The sequence below is a fragment of the Mustela putorius genome, unplaced genomic scaffold (genome assembly GCF_011764305.1).
Source record: "Mustela putorius furo isolate JIRA1106 unplaced genomic scaffold, ASM1176430v1.1 tig00003909_pilon_pilon_pilon, whole genome shotgun sequence".
Lineage (NCBI taxonomy): Eukaryota > Metazoa > Chordata > Mammalia > Carnivora > Mustelidae > Mustela > Mustela putorius.
Genome location: NW_025422057.1, coordinates 1,124,617 through 1,150,637, shown reverse-complemented (window position 1 = coordinate 1,150,637; position 26,021 = coordinate 1,124,617). Strand labels below are relative to the sequence as shown.

General features: G+C 65.4%; 2 protein-coding genes and 1 long non-coding RNA gene across 8 annotated transcripts in view; 1 reads left to right on the top strand and 2 right to left on the bottom strand.

The window, feature by feature from the left end:
• The first annotated feature begins 1,746 nt into the window (after nucleotides 1–1,746).
• Nucleotides 1,747–16,468, top strand: DPYSL4 (dihydropyrimidinase like 4). 2 transcript variants are annotated; one of them, XM_004751703.2, is made up of 14 exons: nucleotides 1,747–1,952; nucleotides 5,041–5,129; nucleotides 5,700–5,884; nucleotides 7,759–7,923; nucleotides 8,458–8,519; nucleotides 8,619–8,699; nucleotides 9,859–9,927; nucleotides 10,296–10,416; nucleotides 11,237–11,393; nucleotides 11,699–11,840; nucleotides 12,444–12,614; nucleotides 12,959–13,138; nucleotides 14,585–14,750; nucleotides 15,629–16,468. In XM_004751703.2, the coding sequence occupies exons 1-14, from the start codon at nucleotides 1,914–1,916 to the stop codon at nucleotides 15,718–15,720; spliced, it is 1,719 nt and encodes a 572-aa protein (XP_004751760.1). In that variant the 5' UTR covers nucleotides 1,747–1,913; the 3' UTR covers nucleotides 15,721–16,468. The 2 variants fall into 2 exon arrangements, with proteins under 2 accessions (XP_004751760.1, XP_012911137.1); XM_013055683.2 differs by lacking the exon at nucleotides 1,747–1,952 and having other exon boundaries at nucleotides 5,079–5,182.
• A 1,312-nt stretch (nucleotides 16,469–17,780) lies between these two features.
• Nucleotides 17,781–26,021, bottom strand: part of STK32C (serine/threonine kinase 32C) — a 67,829-nt gene continuing 59,588 nt past the window's right edge. For all 5 annotated transcript variants that reach the window (XM_045068593.1, XM_013055684.2, XM_045068594.1 and 2 more), the window contains 8 exons: nucleotides 25,750–25,787; nucleotides 25,548–25,637; nucleotides 25,225–25,328; nucleotides 24,729–24,845; nucleotides 23,717–23,842; nucleotides 23,504–23,635; nucleotides 19,202–19,269; nucleotides 17,781–18,389 (listed from right to left, as the gene is read on the bottom strand). In XM_045068593.1, the coding sequence (XP_044924528.1) occupies nucleotides 18,251–18,389; nucleotides 19,202–19,269; nucleotides 23,504–23,635; nucleotides 23,717–23,842; nucleotides 24,729–24,845; nucleotides 25,225–25,328; nucleotides 25,548–25,637; nucleotides 25,750–25,787 (814 nt within the window). In that variant the 3' untranslated portion in view covers nucleotides 17,781–18,250. The remainder of the gene's footprint in view (nucleotides 18,390–19,201; nucleotides 19,270–23,503; nucleotides 23,636–23,716; nucleotides 23,843–24,728; nucleotides 24,846–25,224; nucleotides 25,329–25,547; nucleotides 25,638–25,749; nucleotides 25,788–26,021) is intronic.
• Nucleotides 20,873–23,497, bottom strand: LOC123388661. The gene is made up of 2 exons (XR_006603137.1): nucleotides 22,343–23,497; nucleotides 20,873–21,230 (listed from the first exon to the last, which is right to left on the bottom strand). It is a non-coding gene; the product is annotated as an uncharacterized LOC123388661 (long non-coding RNA).

Here is a 26,021-nt window from a genome sequence, read left to right as displayed (position 1 = left end):
GTCCTATGACCCTGGGCAGGCGGTTGCTCTGCCCTGTCTCACCCCGAAGGCTTTAAGGGCAATCAGGAGGAGCTCTCCTGGGTGCATCACAGCCCCACCACCACCGCTTGCCAAATGTTTGGAGTTAGCCTCCTTGCCAGGTGGGGGACCTCCCAGGGGACCGGGAAGTGTGGCTGGAGTTCCCATAGACAGTGATTTCTTCAGTGCGTGCCTCTGGCCGGTGGCCTGCAGCTTCAGCGGGAGGTGAGAACCCACGCACTTCGCCTGGACCAAATGAGCGCCCCTGGTCCAGCCCAGCCCGTTCAGCACTCCCTGCGCGGACAGCGCCAGCCCCTCCCAGGGCCTCTCGGCAGGGGGGCGGGCAGGGGGGCGGGCAGGAGGGCGGGGGCGGGGAGAGCCAGGCCCCGGTTGGCGCGGTCCACACGCAGCGGACACACCTGTCACAGGAGGCTGGGGGACCCGTGGCCCCTCACCGGCACCCGCCATGGCTGCACGCCAGCCGGAGGAGCCCGGGGAGCCTCTGCCCGTCGGCCTGGGAACGCTGGGCACAGGCAGCCCCGCGGCCAGGCCCAAGCTCGGCAGCGTTTTCCACTGTGTGGAGGACGCCTTCGAGAGCAAGACGCTGCAGCTGGACGCAACGGGTGCCGGCCGTCGGAGCCTTTGGGCTGGAGAGCCTTACAGCGGGCCACTTGGATACCCAGAGGGAACCGGGGAGCCAGACGGCGATGGCCCGGGGTCTCCGGAAAGTCTGGGAGAGCCGCCCGGTGTGACGCAGCGCCGCCCTAAGCAGGTAGTAGCCGCAGGGCAGAGGCCGCGGGGCCATGGGCTGGGGGCTGGTTCTCTTCCCAAATCCGCAGGCTCACGGAGGTGTTGTAAGGGATGAAGGCGAGGCCTCCCTCAACCTGGCTGGCCGCGTCTGTCCCCGGGACTAAGCTGTCCCGCGCTGTCGGCCTCTTCTCTTGGTTCTGGATCTCTGGTCCGTCAGGGGTGCTGGGCTGCTGTCTTTCTCTCTCTATCCCTTTCTATCTCTGTGTCTCCCCAACTTGTCCCCTTGTCCCTAAGCTCTGCCAGGTCCCAGAGCCAGTACACTGCCCTGCCCTGCGTCCGATCCAGGTCCAGGGGGTAGCTGCAAAGGAGCGAGGCTTGGGCCAGAGGCCCCGGCCCGGAGGGAGCCCAGCTTCCACAACGCCTGGGCCTGGACTTGAGACTAAATTCAGTCCTGGCGGCCTCGGGTGCTTCGGGTCACCAGGGCGCTGGCGGTGGTCCCCGGCTGGGCAGGAGCGAGGGCAGGGCCCGGCAGGACTTTGCGGGGACCTCCCCACCCTCCTTCCTGGAGTGCAAACCCCGCGCACACGGCGGCCAGGACCTGTACCGCTCTCGCCTCCTCCCCTCGCAGCAGGGGTCCGCGTGTCCGCGTGCGGCCTGGGGCACAGAGATCCGGCCAGTGGCCACCGCAGCGGCTGGGGCACAGAGATCCGGCCAGTGGCCACCGCAGCGGCTGGGGCACAGAGATCCGGCCAGTGGCCACCGCAGCGGCTGGGGCACAGAGATCCGGCCAGTGGCCACCGCAGCGGCTGGGGCACAGAGATCCGGCCAGTGGCCACCGCAGCGGCTGGGGCACAGAGATCCGGCCAGTGGCCACCGCAGCGGCTGGGGCGCCGGAGCCGGAGGGTTCTGCGCGGCTGGGGCGGGGCTCGAACGCAAAGGAGCCGCGGCAGGCGGGGGGCGGGGCGGGCCCGGGGGCGGGGCTCGGAAGCGGAGCGGCGCGGCCTGCCGTGCTCGCACTCGGACGCCCCGCGCCCCCACGTACACGCCCGGGCTCTGCGCGCCCCCGCCCGGGACCCCCAGGCCCGCTCCGCTCGAGCTAGGCCGCGCGGGCCGAGCGAGGCGGCCGCGCCGGCCGGAGGAGCAGGATGTCCTTCCAGGGCAAGAAGAGCGTCCCCCGGATCACGGTGAGCCTGCTCCGGGCCCCCCTTCACCCCTCGCCCCTGACCCCTCCCGGGCGGACCGTCCCGGCTCTGCGCCTAGCGCTCTGCCTCCGGGTCTAGCCGCCGTGCGCGCTCCTCTCCCGGCGCTGGCCCTTCCCGCGCGGCCGCCATGGGCCGGGGTTTCCGCGAGCGCCTCCCGGGGCCCCTTTCCAGAGCCAGACGCACAGGTCCCGGGCCACGCCGGCTTCCCGGGACCTCGTGTGCGCCCGGCGAGGGCCCGCGGCCCGGAAAGGCCTCCTCCCCGAAGCGCAGAGGTGCCCTCCCTCCCCGCGCGGACGGGCGAGGAAGCCGGCCAACCCGGCCTCGGGGTTCTGTCCAGGGTTCGGCGGGCGGACGTGGCCTTTTGTCGGCACCGCCAGCCAGGCCTGGGGCGAGGATGCTGTTCCCCGCGCGCGCTGCTGGCTAGCTCCGGACCGCGCCTCCGCCGCGCCGGGAGCTCTTTGTTCAAGACAAAGCGACTCAGCCCCCGCGGCTCAGCCTGGAGCCCCTGGAGGCCCGGACCCCTCCACCAAGCCGGGGATCTCAGACTCCGGGGGAGACCAGCGCTCACGGGTCGCGGCTGAGCAAGCACCCTGGCAGCCCCAGCTCTCGGAAGGAGAGACCCCCCCCCACACACAACCACATGCAGGGGTGCGGGAGGTCAGATGGTCCACCCCGCGCTGCCAGGAAACAAAGCCGCCCCTTCCAGGGAGCGGGGGAGGCGCCCCTGCGCCAGCTGGATGGGGGCAGGGGTCTCTGCTGGGGCTGAGACTGACTCTGGAGTTGACCTCAGCCGAGGTTGGAGGGGTTCCCTGGTTCACTTCCTGAGATGCTCAAGGAGGAAGGAGCCCCTGTCCTTCCCGAGCAGGCGGGGGTCCTGTCTGCAGTCTGGCTCCGGATCCCGCGGGTGTGGGAAGCCTGCCAAGTGGCCAGCTCTGGGCTGCAGTCGGTTGGGACAGAGGTGCGGCATCTTGTTCCTGGTGACTCCCACGCTCCTCCCGATGAGCGTCGCACCGGGTCCCAGCGGCCGTCCCTCTTCCTTCCAGACTCAGGATGGTTTCCAGACTCTGAGTTCAGGTGCCTGCAAGGGGAGGGGTATTGAAGTGTAGTGACCACGAGTCTCTTCCTAACGGGGGGACAGTGGGAGACACAGCCCACAGGTCTCTTCTGCCCAAAGCCTTCCCTTCCTGGGTTTCCTTGGGCTTATTTGGGGCTGCCTGTGGCCTGTGGCCGTGTGTCAGCTGTTGTGTGGATGGCGGGTGGTGGTTTTCCTAGTGACTAGAATCCCGAGAACGTGGTCCGCACGGAGATGAAGAAGATGTGAGGATAGCGCAGTACGGCTCCCACGGTGCGGGCTCTGTGGCGCTTTAGCCGTCCCACGGGGTTCCTGCAGACGGCACCGCACAGCTTGGCTCCGTGGCGTCGGCTGATGGTGCGTGAAGAGCCACCGACCTCAGGCCGGAGCCCCGGCCTGGCCTCGGCGTGGACTCGTGGAAGCCCCCGCAGAGGGCCCCACCTCCCTGTGAGGTTGGCCCGACGCTCCTGCCCGGTCAGGTCAGAGGGAGCGCAGAGGCGCCCACGGGGGGCGGAGGAAGGGCTGGGAGCCAGCTTCGCGCAGCGCTCTGCACTCCTGGCCTCTGCTCGCGTCCTGTGCTGCGGCCCACACTGCTCTGCTGAGGTCCGACCGTCACCCGACAGCCGTGCGACGTTCCACGCATGGCCCCGCTTTCTGCCCCTCCACCTCTTCCCCACCATTTAGCGGGTTCTTCGAAGTGGGTTTACTGCTGCCGCACCCTGGGTCCACCCCCACCCCGTGCTCCAGCTCCAGGCAGTGCAGGTGACCCGCCAACCGCCGGCCCCGCTTGCTGGCCCTCTGTTCCCCCGCGTGGGATGCGTCCAGGCAGCACCACGACCCCATGGTCTTGACTTGGCTCTTCAACCCCACGGCCTCTCCATCGGCCTCTCCATCAGCCGCTCCTGCCTGCCCGTCTCCCAGCCTCTCTCGGCCCCATCTCGGCTCGGCCCCAGGATTCTGGCCCGAGGGCCCCCATCGCACCTGTGCAGGCTCACGTGCCGCAGGCTGTGGCCCCGTTTGCTTCCTCAAACAGCACATTCTACTTTTACATGGAATCAGTGTGATCCACCAGATCGTGCTCAAACCCGTGCTTCAAGCTCCCCAAGGGGTCCCACTGACACCCCAAGCCCAGCATTTCCCACCTGCACCAGGCTCCCAGCCCCTCACCCTTCCGTGCAGAACGTTCTGGCATCTCATGTCCAGTATCAATGCAAGCTTGTTCCTTCTCGTGTCCGGTATCGACGCAAGCTTGTTCCTGCCTGAGGGCCCTTACAGGGGCTGTCCCCTGGCCTGGAACCCTGCCCCTGGCCATTTCATGTGCAGCCCCTCTAGGAGGCCCTTCTCTGTCCCTGAAGCAGCTCTACTGCCTCTCCCTTCGTGCTGTGACACCAGCCTCTGTGTTCTTGCTTTGTCTGCGATGGCCTCGCGTCATTTCTCATCCTTGTCTTTCTCCCTGTGCTGGGAGCCAGGCCCCACCAGGGCGGGGACCCTGCCTACTGGGGCGCTGCTCTAACCCCCGTGTTTGGCACCACGGTAGGCCACACCATGCTGGTGTGAACTGGACCCAGTGGCCATCCAGGAGCCCTGGGGGGAGCCGACCCTCCAGCCAGGGTGGGACCATGTGACTTTGTCCGCCTCTGATCTGAGCCCCAGTGCAATGAATTAGGTGGTAGCCATTTAAATGTAATGCCTTTCACTGCTACGCCTTCACCCCCACCCCGGCCCCCCGCGGGTCACTGTGCCTTTGGCAAGGCTACACGGCTGCCCTGCGGGTGTGGGACCTTCTGGGGGCCCGTGGGCGCCGCCGTCGAGCCGTCCCGCCGCTGCGCATCTCTGCTCCGTCCCCGGAGGTGGTGGGCCACGCTGGCTTCTGTGTCTGCTTCGGGGCACACAGATCACGGCCGAGGGGCTCGAGCATAGTCGCAGGTGGGCAGTCACGGGACGACGTTGAAGAACTGGGTGTGGAGAGAACTGACCCATCTCCCCTTGTTTCCGCAGAGCGACCGCCTTCTGATTAAGGGTGGGAAGGTCGTCAATGATGACCAGTCCTTCCGCGCGGATCTGTACGTGGAAGACGGCGTGATAAAGTGAGTCCGTGCCTCCGGGATCTTCACCGATCACATGTACACACGGATCACAGGTTATCCACACGTTTACTTTTGGGTGAAAGCCACCTAAATTTCTTTTTTTTTTTTCCTTTTCCAAAACCCAGCTCTAGCCCAGGGCCTGAGTGATCAAACCTCTCGCCAGTTAGTGGCAAGGTTTGGGGAAGCAGGACGTTCGTTCATTCCTGTCATCACAGCTTCAGGATGATTTGGGGCTCACAGCGGGTGCTCAGGAAGTCCTTACCGACCGCACCTGTTAGCTTCTCTGCTGGTGTCGTGCGTGGCTGCGGCCACCAGGCCGCACAGCGGCACATGGAAGGCCTGTGGACTCCCAAGGGCAGTCAGGCGAGCCCAGGCTGGATCCTATATGTGACCGTCTCGAGCCCCTGGTGGGAGTGTGGTGCTCGCTGAGGGTCTCCAGGGGTCAGGCCAGGGAAGTCCTGGCGCCGTGTTGCCCTTTTCCTCCAGGAGCCCAAGCAGAAGCTTCCCTGCTTCACTGCTCGTGCTCTGATCTAGGCTCTTTGTAACCAGTGAAATCTCTGTTGCTTTCAGACAAATTGGAGAAAACCTCATTGTCCCCGGAGGCATCAAAACCATCGACGCACATGGCCTGCTGGTCCTGCCGGGCGGCATTGACGTCCACACGAGGCTGCAGATGCCCGTCCTGGGCATGACCCCAGCAGACGACTTCTGCCAGGGGACCAAGGCCGCCCTAGCAGGAGGGACCACCATGATCTGTGAGTGTCTCCTTGTGAGGGGGGGACCCGTCCCATGCCTTGCTTCACTGGCCAAGCTCGTGTGTTGCGGGAAGAGCCTTACAACAGGCATTTCTTGGGGTCTTTTCCCTTGACTGCTCAGTCCAGGAAAGCCTTGCACATTCTTGTTGTCCCCATTCGCATGGTGAGTCATCTTGCCTTGGCAGCTCGGGGACGCCCCTGGGGTTTCCACGGGAGCAAATGCATGTGCGCCCAGGAATTTAGTATTTCCTGGGAAGCTGGCAGCTGGCCAGGGACTAGGTTTTCAAAACCGAAATGCCTTATGGACATGGAGGGGTCGTGTTGTCTGAAACCGACACAAGCCCAGGCCTCCTAAGCTTGGTTTGAGTGAAATCCCTGCCTGTGTCAGGAAGGAGGCTGTGTTTCTAGGGACAGAATCGCAGAGATCCTTGCCCTCTGTTTCGGGCTGGCTCTGTGCCGGGCAGCAGCTCGTACCCCATGGGAGCTCGGCAGAGAAGCCCCACCTAACAGCTCACAAGGTGCATTGGCTTGCCGGTGGTGAACTTGACTGGGAGCAGCTCAGAGCCTGGACGAGCCCCAGCCCCTCCTCTGGTGGCCTTGAACGCAGACAGCTCCCTGGGGTGGGTGCAGCGTCTCTCTGCTGGCCGGGCTTAACGCTGGCCCAACCCAGCTGGCTGCCCTGTGTCCCAGCTGTCTGGCTGTGGGGAACTCGCTAACTTTTAGAAGTCACACTCGGCAAACCTGAGCAGGAGGAGGATCCTCCTTAGAAGGGGGTGAGGGTGTGCTTGTGCCCGCGAGCAGCTCTGCTGTGCCTGGCGCAGCTCTCATTGCTGTCAGTGCTGTCACCAGAAAGGCTGCTCCGAGGACTGTGGGCTACTGCACAAGCGGTGTTTGGCCCTTGCCAGAATCATGGGTTGGTTGGTTTACTCAACCATGAGGCAAAAAACAAAACAAAAAACCGGCCAACAGTGATCCGCATTTTAGTTTGGCTGGGGAGAGTGGGCCATTTTTGGCCGTGGCTCACACTTGTCGCCGGTGGCCAGGGTGGCCAGGAAAGCTTCGTGTTTGTCACCGGTTCGTGCCCGTGCCGAGGCATCAGACGAGCCATGAGGTGTCACCATGAGGATGAACAGATGCCACAGGCACGAGGCTGGCCTCTATCGAGCTGTGTCTTCCTCAGCCTGCTAGCCCCAGGCTGGAGCCGCAGAGGGACTGTAGGGCAGGGGTCCCATGAGGGGTGCACTGGAGAAAGGCACAGCGTTGGCCAGTAACCCTTGGGTGGGCGTGCCTTCTTGGTGGTCACCCTTCCTCCGAGCCCTTTCCCTGCACTCGGGAGAGGCTGTGAGCAGTGCTTGGACCTTGGACCTGAGCCTGGCTAGGGCAAGTGGCCGCGCCTGGCCCTGCACTCAGGTCTCCCCGGGGGTGGGGTGGCGCCGCTGGAGGTGCGTATAGTCAGTGAGGTGCAAACAAGCGAGGGAGACCCGCCTCCTGCCGCGGCTCGGGGCCGGGGGCCACGTCCAGCACCAGGGACAGCGCCCTCCCCGCCCCTCCCCCCTTGATCTCCTCCCGCTGGGCCCCAGGTGGACACCTGTGTGGGAGGTTAAGCCCCTTACCTGCCACCCGTGGTCCTTGGGGTGTCCATCAGGGAGTAGGAGGGCTTGAATCTGGCCTCTCTCTGCTCAGAGGAAAGCCAGGGCCTGCCTCTTCAGACAGAACCAGTGGGCAGGCTCACAGTGGCTCCAGCCCCATGGAAGGGGGCCATGGCCCAGATGCACTTCCTGGTCTCTTGGGAACATGAAGCCAGTCTCCCCTGGAGGCCAGGGTGGTTCCCAGGGACCAGAGTGGGGGCTCAGCTGACCGCACTGCCCCCTCAGTGGACCACGTGTTCCCCGACGCGGGTGTGAGCCTGCTGACGGCCTATGAGCAGTGGCGGGAGCGCGCGGACGGCACGGCCTGCTGCGACTACTCTCTGCACGTGGACGTGCCCCGCTGGCACGAGAGCATCCGCGAGGAGCTAGAGGCCCTGGTCAAGGACAAAGGTAAGGGCATCGCCCGAGGCGAGCTTGGGAGCTTGGGCCTCCCTGTGCCTGGCTGGGAAGCGGTACTTCCCCTGGGCCACTGGCCAGGCTGGGCTCGGCTTCTGCCTGGCCCCGGGCTTGGGGGAGTTGGAATGTGGGGAGAAGTTGGACAAATTGAAGGTCTGTTCTACTTCCAGAGGACGCAGACGAGGAGGTCACCTGCCTCTGCGTCTGTAATTGTCCTTAGCCGTCGGCCCCCTTGTCTGTGCCCTGGGACAAGGGCCACACATCTCCGCAGCGTCTGAGGTCTTCCTGGGAGCACAACCCTTTCAAACCCTATTCTCGCCGCCTGTGCTCGAACAAGCCAGTCGGTAATCAAGGCTCAGCCTCTTCTAACCAAAATTTCTGCAGCTGAAACCGCACGAGCGTTCCGTGGCGGAGCTGACGCGTTAGTTAGGACGAGGCTCCTGCGGGAGGAGATGGGCAGCAGTGGAGGTCCCTGGGCATCTGACCGCCAGCGGCTGAGTGTCCAATCTCCTCTTGCCTCTCCTGCAGGCGTGAACTCCTTCCTGGTCTTCATGGCATACAAGGACAGGTGCCAGTGCACGGACGGCCAGGTGAGGCCGGTGTCAGGAGGAGGGCAGAGCGGGTGCTTCAGGCGGCCCCGCTCCTGACGGCACAGCCCTGCCCACACGCCTGGTCCACTCTCTTCCCAGATGTACGAGATTTTCAGCATCATCCGGGACCTGGGTGCGCTAGCTCAAGTGCACGCCGAGAACGGGGACATCGTGCAGGAGGTGTGGAGCGGGCTGCCCGCGGAGCGGTGAGGGGCAGGGCTGGCTTCTGGACACACACACTGAGCATGTCATCCCACAAGCAAGCAAGGAGTTGGGGGAGCCTGAGGGGCTTTTGGCCGTAGCACATTTATTATCTATTATCACACTTATCAGAAGTTCCCCAGAACTTTTGGGGGGACTGAGATGGGGTTTCCTGGTGCTTTCTGCCCCTGTGGATTGAGGCCGCCCCGGGAGCTGGTCCTTTTCCTTCTGACCACTGAGTACAGGGTCTGGTCCCATGCTTGCCCCTCAAGCCCCGGGCTGTGGATGGGTGCCAGGTGCAGGCACTTTGGGGTCCCTGGGCTGTTTGGGGGCTCCTCACTGGGCCACACGCAACACAACCCCCTGGCATTCCAGACCCACAGAGAAATTTCCTGGCAGGTCGGGCTCAGCGCATCCCAAGCTCAAAGGCGGTGAGCCCTGGGAAGGCGCACATGGGTTCCCAGATAACTGGTCCACCCGCCCCACCATGAGGGCATCGTGTGCTGCGTGTGCCCCTCTGGTCCAAGGCCAGGCCCGGCGGCGTGGTTAGGAGAACGTTGTGGGTGAGCTCAGTGCACAGGTGGGTGGGCAGAGCCTGCCTGGGAGACACCCCACGATGTTAGCGAGTCTCATTATTGGGCCCATGGGCTTCTGCTTCTCCCACCTTCTGCGTGGTGGAGCCTGGCATCCCCATCTCCGTCCACGCGAGAGGCTGCTCAGACACAGATCTTCAAGGGCAAGCTTGGGAGAGATGTGTTCTGTCCACCCCAATGGCAGGCCCCTAGCGTACCCATGGGCCTGCCCCCAGCAGCGAAACCAGTGCAGCAGGCAGAGTGCGCTCTCCAAGCCCCGTGCCTCATCTGTAACTTAGGGAGCTGGGGTCACTCCTCTCCAGACCCGCTCTCCTCCTCCATTCTGAGTTCTCCGCAGCTTGTGATTCTGGGGGGCCCGGCAGCCCAGGGCTTGGTTTAGGGGAGCAGAGCTCATGTGAGATGTTGGGGTCAGGGTTCACCGGGGATGTGGGGGCAGGCGCTGGTGAGCTGTGGGGACCGGGGTCTCCTGGGTATCACCCAGAGGGTCTTCTGCGGGGCTCCGGCTGCCCCTGGGCTGCAGTGTGGTGACCTGTCCGTTTATTTAGGAGCAGAAGCGGTTGCTGGAGCTTGGCATCACTGGCCCTGAGGGCCACGTGCTCAGCCGCCCTGAGGAGGTAGGGCTTTGCTACCCCAGCCCTGACTGCACCGCAGGCCACCTCTGCCCGGTGGCGGCCCTGACCTCACGGCAGGGCAAGGTGGTGATGCATGTGTCCCCCTCTGGGGGGGGTGTGAATCAGTGGGCCCAACCCCCCGGGCTCATGTCCCCTCATGACCACTGGTGGCCCTAAGGTCGTTCCCAAAGACCAAGAAGGCGGTGGGGACAGGCTCTGGCACTGCACGGGTCAACCCAGATCCTGGGCACTGAGCCACAGGCGGGGTCCTCAGCCCCACACAGTGCCCCCCTGGGCCCAGGATCCCCGGGTAATGGTCAGAAGGAGGCCTCAGGGCCCTGGCCCGGGCTGAGCACCCCCGTGTTCCCCAGGTGGAGGCTGAGGCTGTGTACCGTGCCGTCACTATTGCCAAGCAGGCCAACTGCCCCCTGTACGTCACCAAAGTGATGAGCAAGGGTGCGGCCGACGTGATCGCCCAAGCCAAGCTCAGGGGTGAGTGCCAGGCTGGTCCCCACACACTCGTGCAGGGAGCTCTCTGGGGGTCAGGGGTCACGTTCTCAGGACAGAGCACTCGGCTGGCTACCCAGAGGCTCAGAGCAAACAGGTCCGAGAAGCCGGGACTGCCCTGCCTGGCCTCTTGCTGGAGGGGGGGGTGTCTCAGGTCTGTGGCCCGTGGAGACACAGGTGCCCCGTCCCGCCTCAGGTGGGGCCCCGTCTCCTGTCTTCTTGGGGTAGCAGCTGCTCCCCTGCTGGCACTGTTTGCCCTGAAGGGACAGAGCTGGACACGTGTGTGTGTGTGTGTGTGTGCTTGTGCGCGCGGTGTGTGTGTGTGTGTGTGCGTGCGCGCGGTGTGTGTGTGTGTGTGCGTGCGCGCGGTGTGTGCATGCACAGCCTGATTCTATGTGTGATGGAACTTGGCCCCCTTGGCCCTACGGGAGCCCCACATCACTGTTCGCTGGGGTGCACAGCCTGCAGGTTGGGGTCTGCCCCCAGAGCACCCCGTGGCTGGAGGAGGCTGGGGTACAGAGAGCTAAGGCCACTGGGAGAGGCCTCAGGCGGGGGCAGGCACAGCTGATCATGTCTCATGGTGACCGTGGCCCGGCTGCTTCCCCTACAGGCCTGACCCCCCAGCAGGTGGTGTGGGGTAGCGGGTCCAGCAAGGCCCCCACCCCCAGTGTGGGAAGCTGTCCAGTATCGGGAAATGGAGGGGCAGTCAGGGGAAATGAGCAGCACAGGGCCAGGCTCCCCACCCTGCCCAGGTCCCCGGGGGCATGCAGGCCGGCTGGGGTGCCTCTCATGGGTCTCACGGCAGGGGTGGTCGTGTTCGGGGAGCCCATCACTGCCAGCCTGGGCACTAGCGGCTCGCACTACTGGAGCAAGAACTGGGCAAAGGCCGCAGCCTTCGTCACATCGCCCCCCATCAACCCAGACCCCAGCACCGGGGACCACCTCACCTCCCTGCTGGCCAGGTAGGGACCTGCTCCAGGGTGGCCCAGCCCTGCCCACAAGCTCCAGAAACCCCATGACCTCAGCCCGCGGGCAGCTCTAGCTTCTGCACAAACACTGGGCCAGACGTCCCTGGCCAAGGCCCCACACTGGTCTACCCCAGTCCTCCTGTGCCCTACATGGGGACAGCAGTGCTGCCCAGCTCTCCTGAATACCCTCCAGCCCCCGTGGCTGTGCGGGCTGGGGAGGGGGACAGAGCTGATGGTGGCCTTTGCTGGCTCACAAAAATTGGGCCACTGTGGGCTCCCTTGACCCCAACGTTTCTCAGTGGGGACCTCCAGGTGACCGGCAGTGCCCACTGCACCTTCACCACCGCCCAGAAGGCTGTCGGCAAAGACAACTTCACGCTCATCCCCGAGGGCACCAACGGCATCGAGGAGCGCATGTCTGTGGTCTGGGAGAAATGCGTGGTGAGTGCAGTGGGGGCCGCGGGCCGTGCCGCACGCAGTTCACTCGGAAGGGAGGCCGCAGACTACTTAGCACTCCACATGGAAGGGGGGCAGGGCTTGTGGGCTCGCCAGGCGTTTGGTTCTGGCCCCCCGGAGGAGACCTCCAGCTCTGCGGGCTAGCCAGGTCCTCCCCTGGACTCCCGTCACCTGCAGAAAGCATCCGGGAGAGGGGTTCCTTGTGTCCTATAGGATGGCCCTCTGTGCTGCTAGTAGTCTCCCCCAAACACCTCAGATTTCCTCAGACTGCCTGCACCCCCAAACTCCAGCCCCGACCCCTCCCCGAGCAGAGGTCCTGCTTCCTCAGGCCCCCCGGTCATCCGGGGGGCACTGTCCCATCCTTCAGGGGACATGGACATTGTCAAAGCTTCATTGACTCATAGCAAGCGTGGAGTTCGTGCACAGCCAGAGAGCGACCCCGGGGTCCACACTCTATCGACACCACGTGCTGCCTGAGGGATGGGGGGGCCTGTCCACACGGGAGCCCGGAGCCCGGAACGGGGGGCCTGTCTACACGGGAGCCCAGACTCCCCCTCCACCCCTGAACTCGGCTCTCTTGCTTCCCAGGCCTCAGGCAAGATGGACGAGAACGAGTTTGTGGCTGTGACCAGCACAAATGCTGCCAAAATCTTCAACGTGTACCCGAGGAAGGGGCGCGTGGCCGTGGGCTCTGATGCTGACCTCGTTATTTGGAACCCCAAGGCCACAAAAATCATTTCTGCCAAGAGCCACAACCTGGTAAGAGAAGCCTGGCTCTTAGGTCAGGGTCAGGGTCTGGGTCAGGGTCCGGGCTCAGGTCCAGGTCAGGGCCCAGCCCCACAGCCCTGGGCAGGGGCACCTCGCACCTGACAGCCCTGTTAGTGGCTCATCTCTGCGCCCTCTGTCCTTAGAACGGGACTCAGGGGCCGGAACAGCCAGCTATAGGCAGTTCCTTCCAAACTGCGGCCCCGCCAGCGTGGCCCGGCCTTGTCAGAGCTCCTAGAGCCGGTGCACCAGCCTCCGAGGATGCTGCCCGCCCCCAGCACGCTGAGGGGTGAGGGGGCCACCACGCTGGGGCCCCAACCCTCCCCCTGTCTCCCCAGAACGTGGAGTACAACATTTTTGAAGGCCTCGAGTGCCGAGGAGCCCCCACGGTGGTCGTCAGTCAGGGCAGGGTGGTGCTGGAGGATGGGAACCTGCTTGTCACCCCCGGGGCTGGACGCTTCATCCCCCGCAAGACGTTCCCCGACTTCGTCTACAAGCGGATCAAGGCGCGCAACCGGGTAAGGCCCGCGCCAGGCGGGGTCGGGGTGAGGACGGGGCGGGGGTCGGGTTGGGGGGACAGGGCGGGGGCGGGGTGGACCCGGCAGGGGGGCGTTGTGGTCTGCAAGGCTTTTCCTCGAGGGCGGGGGCAGCAGTGCCCTGGAACTGGGGGGCATCGGGCCGCGCGGTGGACGGGGTCTGGGCAGTGGCTGCATTGCAGTGTCTGTAGGGGCCGCCGCCCCAGGACAGCTGCCGAGACCGTGGGAGAGGCAGCCTGGCCCCTTGCTGTCCCAAGCGCGGCCCGGTGCGCAGACGGACGTGTGAGTAAACGCGGGGATGTGCAGGTTCCGCAGCAGCGTTTGTGAGCTTAGACACTGTGAGCGCTTTTCCCACACCCCGGCTGAGCTGGCCACCGCCGTCGGGTGCCCCGCGTCTGTCTAGGCCCCAGGGCGCGCACTGGTAGCTCACACACACACACACGTGCATGTGGCACACACATTTCTGCTTTGCCCCGTTTTGTAGAAGGATGTTGTCTGAACCCACAGTGAGGAGGGCCAGCCTCCAGGGCGGGCTGGGGCCGGGACGTGGTCTCCTTAGCACACAGGAAGGGCGGTGGAATCCGCTCTAACTTGCGATGGCGCACCTGGCGGTCTCCGGCTGTGAGGGCTGCACGGCTGCCGCCACCCCGCTGCTGCGGGAAGGACCTTGGGACAGCCCCGCAGCAGGCGGAGGTGCAGCGTCCAGGCCAGAAGCCGGGCACTCCCATTTCCTCCCGCTCAGTGGTGTGGGGGGCCCGGGACACACGCGGGCGCCCGGACGGTGCCAGCCACAGACCCGGCCTCAGGGAGCGCCGGCACTCAGAGAGCTGAGGGTCTCCCAGGCCCTCACCCGGGGTGGTGGGGGGTGGGCGGACTCAAAGCCTCACGCTGGTCCACTTGACCTGAGCCACCACCCCGTGGTGACCCCGCAGGGCCGGCCGCCATCACGAGTCTGAACACGAGTCCCGAGGGCCACGCGCGCAGGGGGCACAAGCACACAGGGCGGTTTTCCTCGGCTCCACGGGCCACTTCATCCGTTGCTGCAGCCGCTGGGAAATGTCTCTGGCCTTGGGCCGTTTTCAGGGAGACCCAGGGCCTCCTCCGGGCTGAAGGAGGTGCTCGGCTGGGGCCTCTGAAGTGAGGAGGTGGAGCTGTCAGGGCCGGCGTTGTCAGAAGCGGCTGCTCGCTTGGGGCCGCCCTGTCTGAGGGGCGTCTTGCAGCCCAGGACCCCGCTGCCCAGCCCCAGGGCCAGGAGGGGCTGCATGCACGGGTGTGAGCAGAGAGCCATGCGCGTGCAAGTGTGGAGGTGGACGCGAGGGGAGCACCTCCACGGGCGGGGTCCGGGGGTCTGGAGCCCGGCTGAGGGGGTCTGTGGGGCAGAGGGAGCAGGCTCAGACCCCCTCACCTCCGCCCCCCCACGCCCCGCAGCTGGCCGAGATCCACGGTGTGCCCCGAGGCCTCTATGATGGGCCCGTCCACGAGGTGATGGTGCCCGCCAAGCCGGGGGGCAGTGCCCAGGCCCGGGCATCCTGCCCAGGGAAGATCTCGGTCCCACCCGTGCGCAACCTGCACCGTTCGGGGTTCAGCCTGTCTGGTGAGTGGAGCTGGGGTGCTGTGCTGGTGCATCCTCGGGGCGGGAGGAGCTCTGGGGTTCCAGGTACCAGGGCCCAGCCTGTTTGCAGGCGAGCTCAGCAAGGCCGCAGACCGGGCAGTGTGGGGCCTGGGGACAGAACATGCTTCCGCCCGACCTCTGGGGGCCCGGGGTGTGGACCTGTGGGGAAACCCCGTCCTGCGCCAGCGTCCGCCCCAGCACAGCCCCAGCGACCCCCTCCTTGCGTTAGTCGTGCTGAGGAGACGGCTGTCCCTCTGAGCCCGTGGCATCCAATGTGGCGATCTGAGTACCACGGGCCCGGCCTCTCTACTCTCAGGGTGATATGGGAGGCACGTAAGGAAGGGGTCTGTGAGCCTGGGGGACACGTGGGGACACTTCGGAAGGCTCAGGTAGCTTGGTGCAGCGGCTGCTGCTGGGGCCTCTGGTCGGGGCCTCTGGTCGGGCACGCTGTGTGGTGGGTTCCTGCAAAGGCCCTGAGCCCTAGGTTCCCCCCACAAACCGGAGCTTGACCCTCCCCCTTCCTGCCCCTGACGTCCCAGCCTGACTGCCCTCAGGTGACAGAGTCCCTGCTCGCCTCCAGACACACAGGGTCTGGGCACTTCTCCCTGGAAACCCCAGGGACAGCTTAAGAGTGGGGGGCAGCTTTCTCCAGCCACGGGACGGAGACCCACGGCGGGATGAGCAGGCCTGGCCCCGGCCGCACTTCCTGGGCACCCCGGGCCTCAGCGTGGGGGCACCGGCCGGTCCCCTCGTCCACGCGCCGGGCTGCCCGCGGTGTGGGTGATGGGGGCGCGGTGGCCACGGCCGAGGTCCCAGGTGCAGCGGTGCGACTGGCCGTCCTCACACCGCCTCTCCTCCAGGTTCGCAGGCTGACGACCACATTGCCCGCCGCACGGCCCAGAAGATCATGGCGCCTCCCGGCGGCCGTTCCAACATCACCTCGCTGTCCTAGGCGTCTGCGGCCCAGCGAGGCGCTGGTGTCCCGCCGCCGCCCCGCAGCGGCTGGTGGGGGCCGCTCACCTCACGTAGCCGTCCCTTTGCTGAATTTACCTGAAAGGTGCTTGGCCTCACCTGCCCTGCCCCAGAAACCCCCCTTCTGGGGTCCCAGGTCCCATAGGAGGAGCCCACGCAAGGAGAAGGGGTCTCACTGCCAGGTTGAGGAGGCTGGAGATGGTGGCCCGGGGGACAGCCTGGTGCTCCATGAGGCAGGGCGGCCGCCTGGCCAGGCCCACAGGATCCCCCGGGGCCTCACAGATGTGCAGACAGCAGGCCAGGCCACAGGTTCAGGCCGTTGGCTCCCCCTCCCCCCGGGGATCACGGCCCTGCGAAGCCCCGGGCCTCCTGCCAGCTCCTCTCCCTGCCCGCCCTGGCGTGGGGGAGCCCCCGGCGAGCCGGGCCCCCCGCCCCAGAGCTGCTGAGACTTCAGGGACGCGCGGGCACTTAGCGAAGGGCGGCCTCGCTTGTATGCGTTACCAGGGCCCAAACTTGCCCACGTAGTCGCCCGTTTCCGGAGCTTAGGGTCATTTAGCTGAGATCTGTCCCTTCACCACTGAGTGTACGTCACAGTAGTCGACTAGAGCAGCCGTTTTGTGCATCGAGGACAACCGTAGCCAGGAAGCTGCATGCCACACACAGCCCAGATGGTGGCCTGCGCCCCGCACCCCCAGGTTTCGGGGCGATTAAAGGCGTCTGGGCTAGAAGCTGCTGCTGTGTGGAACCCTGACTTCATCTTCCCGCTGGTGCTTTCCACACAGGCCCTTCGGGAACATTCGTGCTGGCCGTGCCGCCCACCCCCGGGGACAGCTCTGTTCCGCCTCTGAGCAGGGAAGGGGCAGGGGTCCTTCTTCCTTGAGAAGGGGCCTGGGAGCCACGCCCGAATCCAGGCCCACTGGATCCGAGCACAGCCAGACAGACGGAGGCTGGCATGACCCACGGCCAGGGGCTCTGAGGGAGATGGTTGGGCTGGAGACCTGAGCCCACATTCTGACCACTTGGGCCAGGAGGCTGTGGCCCTGGCCTGAGGTCTACGCCCAGCCACCTACCCCCGCCCCAGGTTCTGACTCAGGAGGAGGAACGGCTGGGCTGAGCTGAGCTCTCCTGCTTCAAAGAAATGGTCCCAGTTCTACCTCCGAGTGTGAGATGTTCCCAGAAGGGTGTCTTCACCTTAGGAGCAGGGTGTGCATGATCGCCAGGCAAGGGAGCTTGACGGTCTGGGATGGGCCCCCTCCCCTCACACTGCTGGGCACTCCAGCATCCATGCCGCCGTCCGTGCCCAGTGCTGACCAGTTGTGTCCTCTGGGGGGACTCAGACAGCCCCACCCTTGAATCTGGGCTTCTGGTGAAACCGCCATGGTCCAGGCCGGCCTCTGGAGAGGTCCAACCTGGTGGTCTCCATGTTCCTGCTGGCCCAGGGTCAGTGCAGCCTCCCAGCCAGGTTTCTGGGGCTCTGCTGGGGCCCCTGTTCAGGTACCAGTGAGAGAGATGATCACAGAGCCAGGTGACACCCACCTCCCTGCCGCCAACGCAGGAAACCTTAAACTCAAGACCCTGAGATCAAGACCTGAACTTGACCAGTGGGGCAACCTGTGTGCTCAAGATTCACATATTTTTACAAAACCTTAAACCTCTTCTCGAGTCTCCAACATCACCAGGTCTCCATCTAGAAACTCCTGGGCACTTGGTACCCCCCCACAGGGCATCCTGCAGCTGGCCACCTCTGGATCCTGGCTTCCTGCTGCTGACCAGAGCCCCTGTGTCCCCGTGTGATCACGTGAGGTCATGTGTCTCCCTCCCCGGCCCTTGGCGAGTAGGGCTGGGAGCCTGCCTCCTCTGCCTGGCCCTGCCAGCCCCTCACATGACCTGCAGTGCTGGTTCTGGTTCTGGGGCAGGCCCTGTGCCCCCAGGGGGCCCCCCATTGCAGCTGCGGGACTGGGGGAGCCATTCAGCCTGTGGATAGATCCTGGACAGACCCACGGCCATGGGCACGTGACACATACCACACGGACACCACAGTGGCTCTTATGTCGTGATGCTCAGAGGTGAGAAATCTACAGAAACACAGCAGGAGTATCTATAAAAACATCTTCACCTCCCCCCGGACACGCAAGCCTGAGTGGGCCCTGGTGGCCTGTGCATGGTGTCCAGTGGCCACTGCAGGGCTGGTGCCCACCAGGGGGAATGGGTCAGGGGAAGCAGGTCAGGGAGCCACCAGGAGAGGCCACAGGCCACAACTGCAGGGAACAGAGCCTCCGGGGAGGGGGGCACTCAGCCTCCTGGTGCAGCCCTTGGCCACACTGACAGCCTCCGCGTGCCCCGTGCCTCCGAGAGCCAGCACGTGGGCTCCAGGAAAATCCGGACCAGGGAGGAACAGGGCCACCAGCCGGCTCTGTGCTGGGAGGAGCGAGGCTGCCTGCTTGGGAACGTCCATGTGGGGCCACGGCCCGCCGCCTGTCCTGTCGTCAGACTGAGTATCCAAAGCAGCATTAACTCTCGCTGAGGCGGGAGGGACAGAGGGAGCCACACATGGGCAGCACAGGGTGCACGGCCTCCCGGTCCTCCACAGCATCCCCAGACTCGGGGACGGGCAGGGGCTCGCTTGCAGGGTCCTGGCTCCTCTTCAGCCTGGTGGGGAAACACAGCGAGGGCCTCTCTGCAGCAGCCCCAGGGCACTTGTGGCCAGTCCCCACTTGTCCGAGGACTGGGAACACGGCTGGACCTGCTGCCCCCATGGGCGCTGCGGAGAACTGAGAGTGACGCCCAGCCCCGCAGCCCCCTGTGTGACCATGGTGGCCTGAGGCTCATGCAGTGGGCTGGTGGGTCCACTCTTTTGGAACAAAGCTTTGCGGAGAGCTTGGCTGAGTCTGTTCTAACTCAGGCCTCTGACCTCCGTGATAGAAGCCAGTGCCTTAAACCAGTGCCCACACATCATCCTGCTCACTGAGGCAAGAGAGAGCTCAGAGCTGCCTCCTCCAGGAAGCCCTCCATGCCCCTCCTCTCCTGAGCCCACGGGGCCGGGCTTCCTCCCTCCCCTGCAGCAGGTGTGTCAGCAGTTTGTGGCCTGTCTTACCACCCTGACCCACAGCCCCTGGCACTCAGTAAGGGTTTATGGAATGAGTAGCTGGTAGTAGTCCACACGACTCCGCAGGGCCGCGAGCTGTCGGCCTGTCTGGGCAGTGCACCGAGTGTCTCCCCAGGAGATTCTGGCTGTTAGGCCCCTGTTTAGAACTGAAAGTTCCCAAGGAGCCCTCCCGCACAAGCCTGAACTGGGGACTTCGACGCTCTGCCCCCAGGGCTGCTCCCAAGATGCCTTAGGATAGTGGCTGTCCACTTCCCAGGCCCCCTGGTGCCTCATGGCTGCTGGGCTCAGGACTTGTGTGGCTGAGAGCCGAGAGACCCTCTAGGCCTGCTGCTACCCACCCCCAACACACACTCACTTTTCTCTGTTAAAAATCACAAAGTCTTGCTGGATCGCATCAAGGCAGTCCTGAAGGTAGTCATTCTCCTATTAGTCAGAAAAACATACCGATGAGCGTAGTGGACACTCTGAGGCCCTCCCGTCCCCGCTGGTGGCTCCCGAGCACGCCCCCCCGCCCCGCCTCTCCTCCTCCTGCACCTGTGGCTTTCTTTGGAGATCTTCTGGGCTGCTGGAGAAACTGTCCCAGCAACCACAGCATCTGGGGGTTTGCATCTCCTGAATGACCCTTAGCCAGGGGCCAAAGGATGCCCAGGATAGAAGCTCCTGCCTCGGAGCGGACGCAGACAGGAGGGCAGGGTCTACAGCACAACTTGGCCAGAAACCACACCTGGCTTAGCTCCCTCCCCTCCCGGCGCCAAAGCCAAGGCCGTGGGAAGGAAGGAGCTGGACCCCGGAACCTGGGAGGGCCTCTGAGTGGTACAGGCGGGCACATTCGTCCTGTGAGCCTGCATGAGGGACCCCCGCTCAGGCTCCTGCAGGTGGCACAGAGAAGCCCCCCCAGATCTGCCTCTACCTGCCCTCCCGGCCTCAGAATGGCCCAGTCGCCAGCAGCACGGCTGGTGCAGAATCTGCTAAGGTCGGAAAGGCGCTCCCTGCCTCGGTAGGACATGCTGGGTGAGCGCCGCAGGGCAGTGCGAGGGCGGGGCGTGGGCTACGCGGCCGCATGGGGAATCCCTCCATGCCCGGTGAGCTCATCCTCTGGCAAGACCCCTGGAGCGGGGTCTAGTACGCTGCAGGGTGACTCCCGTATCATGGGAGACATGACAGCCCAGTGAGGATCCCAGAACAGCCGGGGCCAGTGCCGAGGGGGACGGTCTCAAGAGAAGCGGGCAGCTAGAGTCCGTCTGGGGTCGACAGACTCAAGAGTCAAGAACCAAGGACCTTCGGGTGACCATGCTCTCCTGGAGGCTCAAAAGGAGCTAAGGAATGAGCTGGCGAGGGCCGGGGCATCACGGAGCAGCTCTGCGCTGCCGGTTTTCTACAACGGCACTCCCTGCCGTCCACGCTGACGATGGCATGCCAGAACGACAGAAGCCTGGACAGAACGTAGCCGCACCTAACCAGGTGGGAGTGACCACGGTCACAGGTAGTGAGGGTGTGGTGACGGGGAGGTCACCTCGAGGCCCGGGGTCTAGTGACATCTGACGTGCCACAGACAGTGCTCCTAACACTCAAAGAGGTGGACACTGAGCACGCAGACACGCGTGCACACGTGCACACATGCAGAGAGACCACGGGTTTAAGAGCAGCCGTCAGTCACCTTGATGGGAAATCACCACCATTTCCCAAGCACAGCTGTGACCGCTCTCCTGAGCACACCTGGGGAGGGGGGACCGCCTTCACCCGTCTGTTGGACGCGAGATCTGAGCAGACACCTGGCCACGCCCACCTCAAGAGCAGCGACCCCAGCCCCACCCAGTGGCTGTTGCGTCCACTGACGGCCACCAAGTGCATGAACAAGACGCCCTCCTATGGCATCTGGTAGAGCCCTCGTGGCCATCCTTGTGTTATGGTGGAAGAGCCGGAGAAGGTCTTGCCCCCGACAAAGCAGCCTGGGTTCCAAATAAGTCACAGCTCGCGTGGGCAGTGACAAGTGTCCCCATCCACAATGTTAAGTCTGTACCTCGGCCTTCGAACATTCAGGGCACAGGGATGCAGCTTCCCATTCTCCTCCTGCTCCCTTGGCAAGCCTGCCCCTGGGTCGTGGCAGACGGTGGGGGCCACAGCACGCGTGACCCCACGGCAGCTCTGGGTGCAGCGGCTGAGCCGGCGGCACAGTCACGCATAGCTCTGGGTGTGGCGCACAGCCTCTAGGTTGACAGAGACGTCCTCTCCATGCCCCCCACAGGAAGGACGAGGCCCGCTCTGCCGTCACCCGAGGCGGCCGGTGGCAATTCTGTGGCCTTGGCCCGAGGCTGGGCTTAGAGCCAGAGAGAGCCTCGCTTGTCTGACATCCGCAGTCTGCACCACGCTGACCGTGACGGCACCTACACGAGAGGAGCGGGAAGTGGCACATCCTCCAGATGTCGTTGTCCACTCCCGTCTGCGGTGGGGGAATCCGGTGACCTGCGGCCGGGCCCACGTGGGGTCTAGGCACCCCAAGCCCAGAAGCCCCTCCCACTAGCGGGTCCGTGCCCGCTGAAGGTGAGGCCAGCCCTCGGTGTGTACGGCTCTGTCCTTGCCGGTCACGGCCCTGCCACCGTGGCCTCCCAGAGGAGTTGCCACCCTGACTGAGTGGCCGGTCTCCACCATCAGGAGGAAACAGGGCTTCTGGGCCGAGAACGCATCTGAGCCTTGCCCGACTTCGTGCTGATAATGAACGGACAAGGGCCCGCGCTCCGCCTGAGAAACGATGTGGCCAGGGCCTCCGAGCTCTCTGGGCACGGGTCCGCGTCACACCAGGAGGGGAGCCGCCAACACGCAGACCCCCCGAGGAGCAAGTGAGGGTGAGGCGGTACGGGAAGAGCCACGGAGGATGGGGCGGCCAGGGTTGCGGTCCAGCCGGCTAACCGTGCTCCTCTTGGTTTCCCAGGAAGCCCGAGAACGGTTCCAGAACAATCCAGGGCACTGTGGAAGCGGGTGGTGCCAACGTGGGCCTCACATACCACAGGGTGCACAGAGGACCCCTATTCCCCAGCTGTGGGGCGTGTGTCCGCAGGAAGCCCTGTGCTGTGTCCGTGTGCACGTCCTGTTCTGGGGCAGGACGCCCACACTTGCACCACTCGGCTCTCGGCCGACACACGCACGCGCACACGAGTCACCAGACCAGAGAAACGTACAGCCCTCCGCCCCTTAGCTGAGCGCTGCGGGGGCGGGAGATGGAAGCTGTGTCCTCGGGACTCTGACACCAACTGCCCCGGGCGTATTTCCTGAGTAAACCCTCGCGTGAATCCTCATCTGCGGGCACACGTGTGTGGGCAGTGCTGACACCGACAGCTGTCACCCCTGGTGTGGAGTGGCAGGGGCCTCGAGACCGGCTCCACTTCCAGCAAAAACCCGCTGAGCAGACATACTCTCCAAGCCCCTGGGAATTCACCGGAAATGCGAGACACCTAGAGCCGCCCAGCGATCTTGAAAGAGGACAAAAAGCAGGACTCACGGTCCCTGATCTCGACGTGGACGCCAAAGCTGTGGTCATCGGACAGCTGGGACCGGCACCGGGCAGACGAGGGGGACCCACAGATCAAGGGGTGGGTTCGTGTGTCCGTGAATAAACCCTTATTTTCGGAGGACCGACGTCTGAAAATGACGCCAAGCCATTCGACGAGAAAAGAACTGTCTCTCCAACGCGTGCGTCCACGGGCCGAAGGTCGGACCCGGACCCCGACCTGACGCTCTCCGCAAAACCCCCCCGAAAGAGGACCCCAGAGGCGAGATGGGCCAACTCTCAGAAGAAGCCGCAGGACTGGACCTCAGTGGCCTTCGTCGGGCGGCGGTTTCTCGGGCGAGACGCCAGAAGCAGGAACGAGAGAGAAGTCGACGTGCCGCGGTCCACAGAGTCCAGCGCGGCCGAGAACGACCGCCGCCCACGAGAGAGAGAAAACCCGCAGCGCAACGCCTGCGGCCTCCCTGGGGGGCCCCGGCCTCGGAACAGCAGGACTCCCAGCCGGACGGAGGAGGGAGGGGCTCCGCGGCCTCCCCCACACCCAGAGCAGAACAGCCCCCCCACACACCCGCAATTCCAGCCCCGCTCGCCAGGGGCCGCCACCAGCAGCCGGCCCCCTGCCCACTCCTCGCCTCACCCCTGTGCGGGGAGCAGGTGTGAGGGGGCGGCGCTGGGGCTGGGGGCCTCTGCCTGCTCAGACCGGTCCAAGAGTGGGGCGGCACCGGTGGCGTACAGGGTCACCGCTGTGACCCCTGCCATCCACCCCTGTACCCCACATGCTCTTGTGAGGACCAGCTATACCCGGGGAACGGGGCAGGGCTGGTCCCACGCTCACAGCGCGAGCTCCCCAGGGGCGCCCCACACTCCCGGGGCAGGAGGGGGCTGCTGTGGGTCACTCTGTTTCCCACCCCGCAGAGTGACATCCTACCCTTCAGCTCCCTGGAATGTGACAGAGTCAGGCTGGGAGAGGGCCATCTGGGGTTAGAGTGTCCCTGTAAGAGGAGCTCCGCACAGGGCGAGTGTGGGAGACCCCGGGGGCACAGCTGGGCATGATGGGTCCCCAGCCCGGAGCCCCACAGCCAGGGGCAGGATGGAGCAGCAGGGCCCCATCCGCACAGGAGGACGAGCAGGCCTGGGGGGCGTCGTGTCCCTCACCGACTGCGAGCTGTCCCGGCTGCTGTCCCGGGACCGGTTCTTGGCCAGCCGCTTCTTCTTCTTGTGCAGGGGCCTGGACTCCAGGATCATCTCCTCCAGCTCGAAGGTGGGGTCACAGTGAAGGCGGCCTTTCTGTGGGGGGACGGGAGCTGAGCCCGGCCAGCGGGGCGCCCAGGCCCTCCCAGAGCCACCCCCACCGCCTCCCCGGCTTACGTTGGGCACGAAGCCCGGCGCCACCTTCTTCTCGCTCAGGTCTTGCCACAGCACGCCGGCCAGGGATGGGGCCGCCTGCATGTCCTGGAGGCTGGACGCTCGGTGCTTGGGGTCCACTGTGAGGAGCTGGAATGGGGTCCACGTGAGACCGTGCCTGGGCCCCACGACCCAGTGCCCACAGCTGACCGCCTGCCCCAGGCCAGGGAACTCCAGGGAGCTCTCGCCGCAAGGACTTCAAGGGCCAGGCAAGGACGGACCCGACCTCGGGTCAGTGCCGTAACGTGGCCGACGGGACAGCCTGGCCAAGGTGGGGTCCCCGGGGACCCTCTACCACAGTTCGCCAGCAGGCGGCAGCCTCGGCCTGGCTAGTGGCAAGGAAGGCCACAGTAAGGACCTGGACAGGCTCCGAGGGGGCCCCAGGGCGCCCTGTGTGGCCCGGTCACGGGGGCTACGTGTCCCCCCCCATGCTGTCCTTCCTGCTACAGAAAACGTGGCCGACCCTACCTGAGGCTTCTCCTCGGTGTGAAGCCCGGCGTACAGATGCTGCCCACTCCCTGTTGGGGTCTCTGGGGGCCAAGGTCCCACTATGGGAGGCCCCTGGGCAGAGTGGTCAGTGCAGACCGGGAGGACAGCCCCCCAGGGACCGGGAGAAGCCTCTGGCTGCCTGGCTATCATTGTAGGGGTGAAGGTGTCCGGCAGGGGTGAGTGCATGCAGAGGAGAGCCCTGAGGGCCAGGAGCCAGCGGGGCCGTGTGTCGAGCTCTCCCATACCCCATCCTGACCCGACAGGCACCCGTGTGCTCCAAGTGGGGCTCCCTGAGTGGAGAGCGGTGGGGCCAGCCCAGCCCTGGACCCCAGATGGAGGCGCGGACAGCAGCCCTGACCCGGTCCCCTGGGCCGCTACAGCCGCGTGCTCAGGCCGTTCGAGGTGCAGTGGGGGCCGGGTCTTCTCAGGGTGCCTCCGGGGCCTGTGGCCAGGGTGCTCACGGCCCTCCTTGGGCGGAGGGGCTCACCTTGCGCAGCAGGGCCACCATCTCCTTGGACCAGGTGGGGACGTACTGCACGCTCGCCGTGCTGAACAGCTGCACCAGGGACTCCACGGCATTGCTGGAGTGGATGTCGTAGGGCCTCTGGGGCGGGGGAGGCAGCGCTGCACCAAGGGCCTCACCTCACAGCCAGAGGCACCTGCCACACCCCCCCCCCCCACGCAGGTGCAGCTCCCAGGGGAGCCCAGGGCCCGGGAGGAAGCAGGTCTGGGCCCAGGCGGCTTGGCCCCGAGGCCAGGACGGGCTGCTGTCCTCCAGGGTGGGGGGTCCCGGAGGTCCCCAGGAGGGGACACCAGGGTGAGAGCACAGGGACCCCCCCAGAGACCCTTGAACAGGTCTCAGCCCTCCTGCACCTGCTCAGTGTCTCTCCACGCAGACACTGAGCACCCTTGGGGACAGGAGGGCAGCTTCATCCTTCCCCGAGGGCTCAGGCCACCCCTGGGGGACGCAGCGTGCTCCGTACCCATCCACGCAGCAGCTCATAGGCCAGCACCCCCACTGACCACCAGTCCACCTCGAAGGAGTAGCCGCTCCCACCGCTGACGAAGGACTGGAAGATTTCCGGAGCTTTCCAGGAGGGAGAAGCAGCTGAGCATCCTGAACCATAGGCCCCGGGCCCCCTCCCCACTGACCACCTGGGGGTCCCTCCTCCCCCTGGTGTGGGCGGTGGGATCCTCCTATGCCCCCGTCCCACACAGCCCTGTGCCTGCAGGGAAGTGACCCGAGCGACCCCCACCCCGCCCCCCAGCCTGGGCTGGACACAGCAGGCCAGTGGCCGTGGCTCACCCATGTACGGCTTTGTCCCGGCGAGTGCGGTGGCCCGCTCCCCATCCTTTATGATGGTGGCGATGTTGAAGTCGGTCAGGTGTGCGTGCCCTGCGAGCAGAGGAGACCACGCGAGTGTCCCAAGGACGGGAGACGCATCCCGTGGGCCAGATGCGCGCCGCCCACCCCGCCCTGTGCCCGGCCTCGCACGGCCTCGGCTCACCTTGCTCGTCCAGCAGGATGTTGTCGGGTTTGACGTCTCTGTTGAGGGAGCAGGAAACGGGGCCACGGTTCGTGCCTTGTTCGTGCCTTGCAGTCCCCGGCGGGGCGGGGGGGGGTCCCTCGGGCCCCTCCCCACTCAAGGCAGACGCCCCAGAGGCCAAAGTGGGCCTTAAGACGACGGACCTGGCAACATTCTGGCGGAACCAGGCGACACGAGCTATTCTGGGCCTGGGGCCGGGGGCGCCTCCAGCTGCCACCTGCTGCGGCCCGATG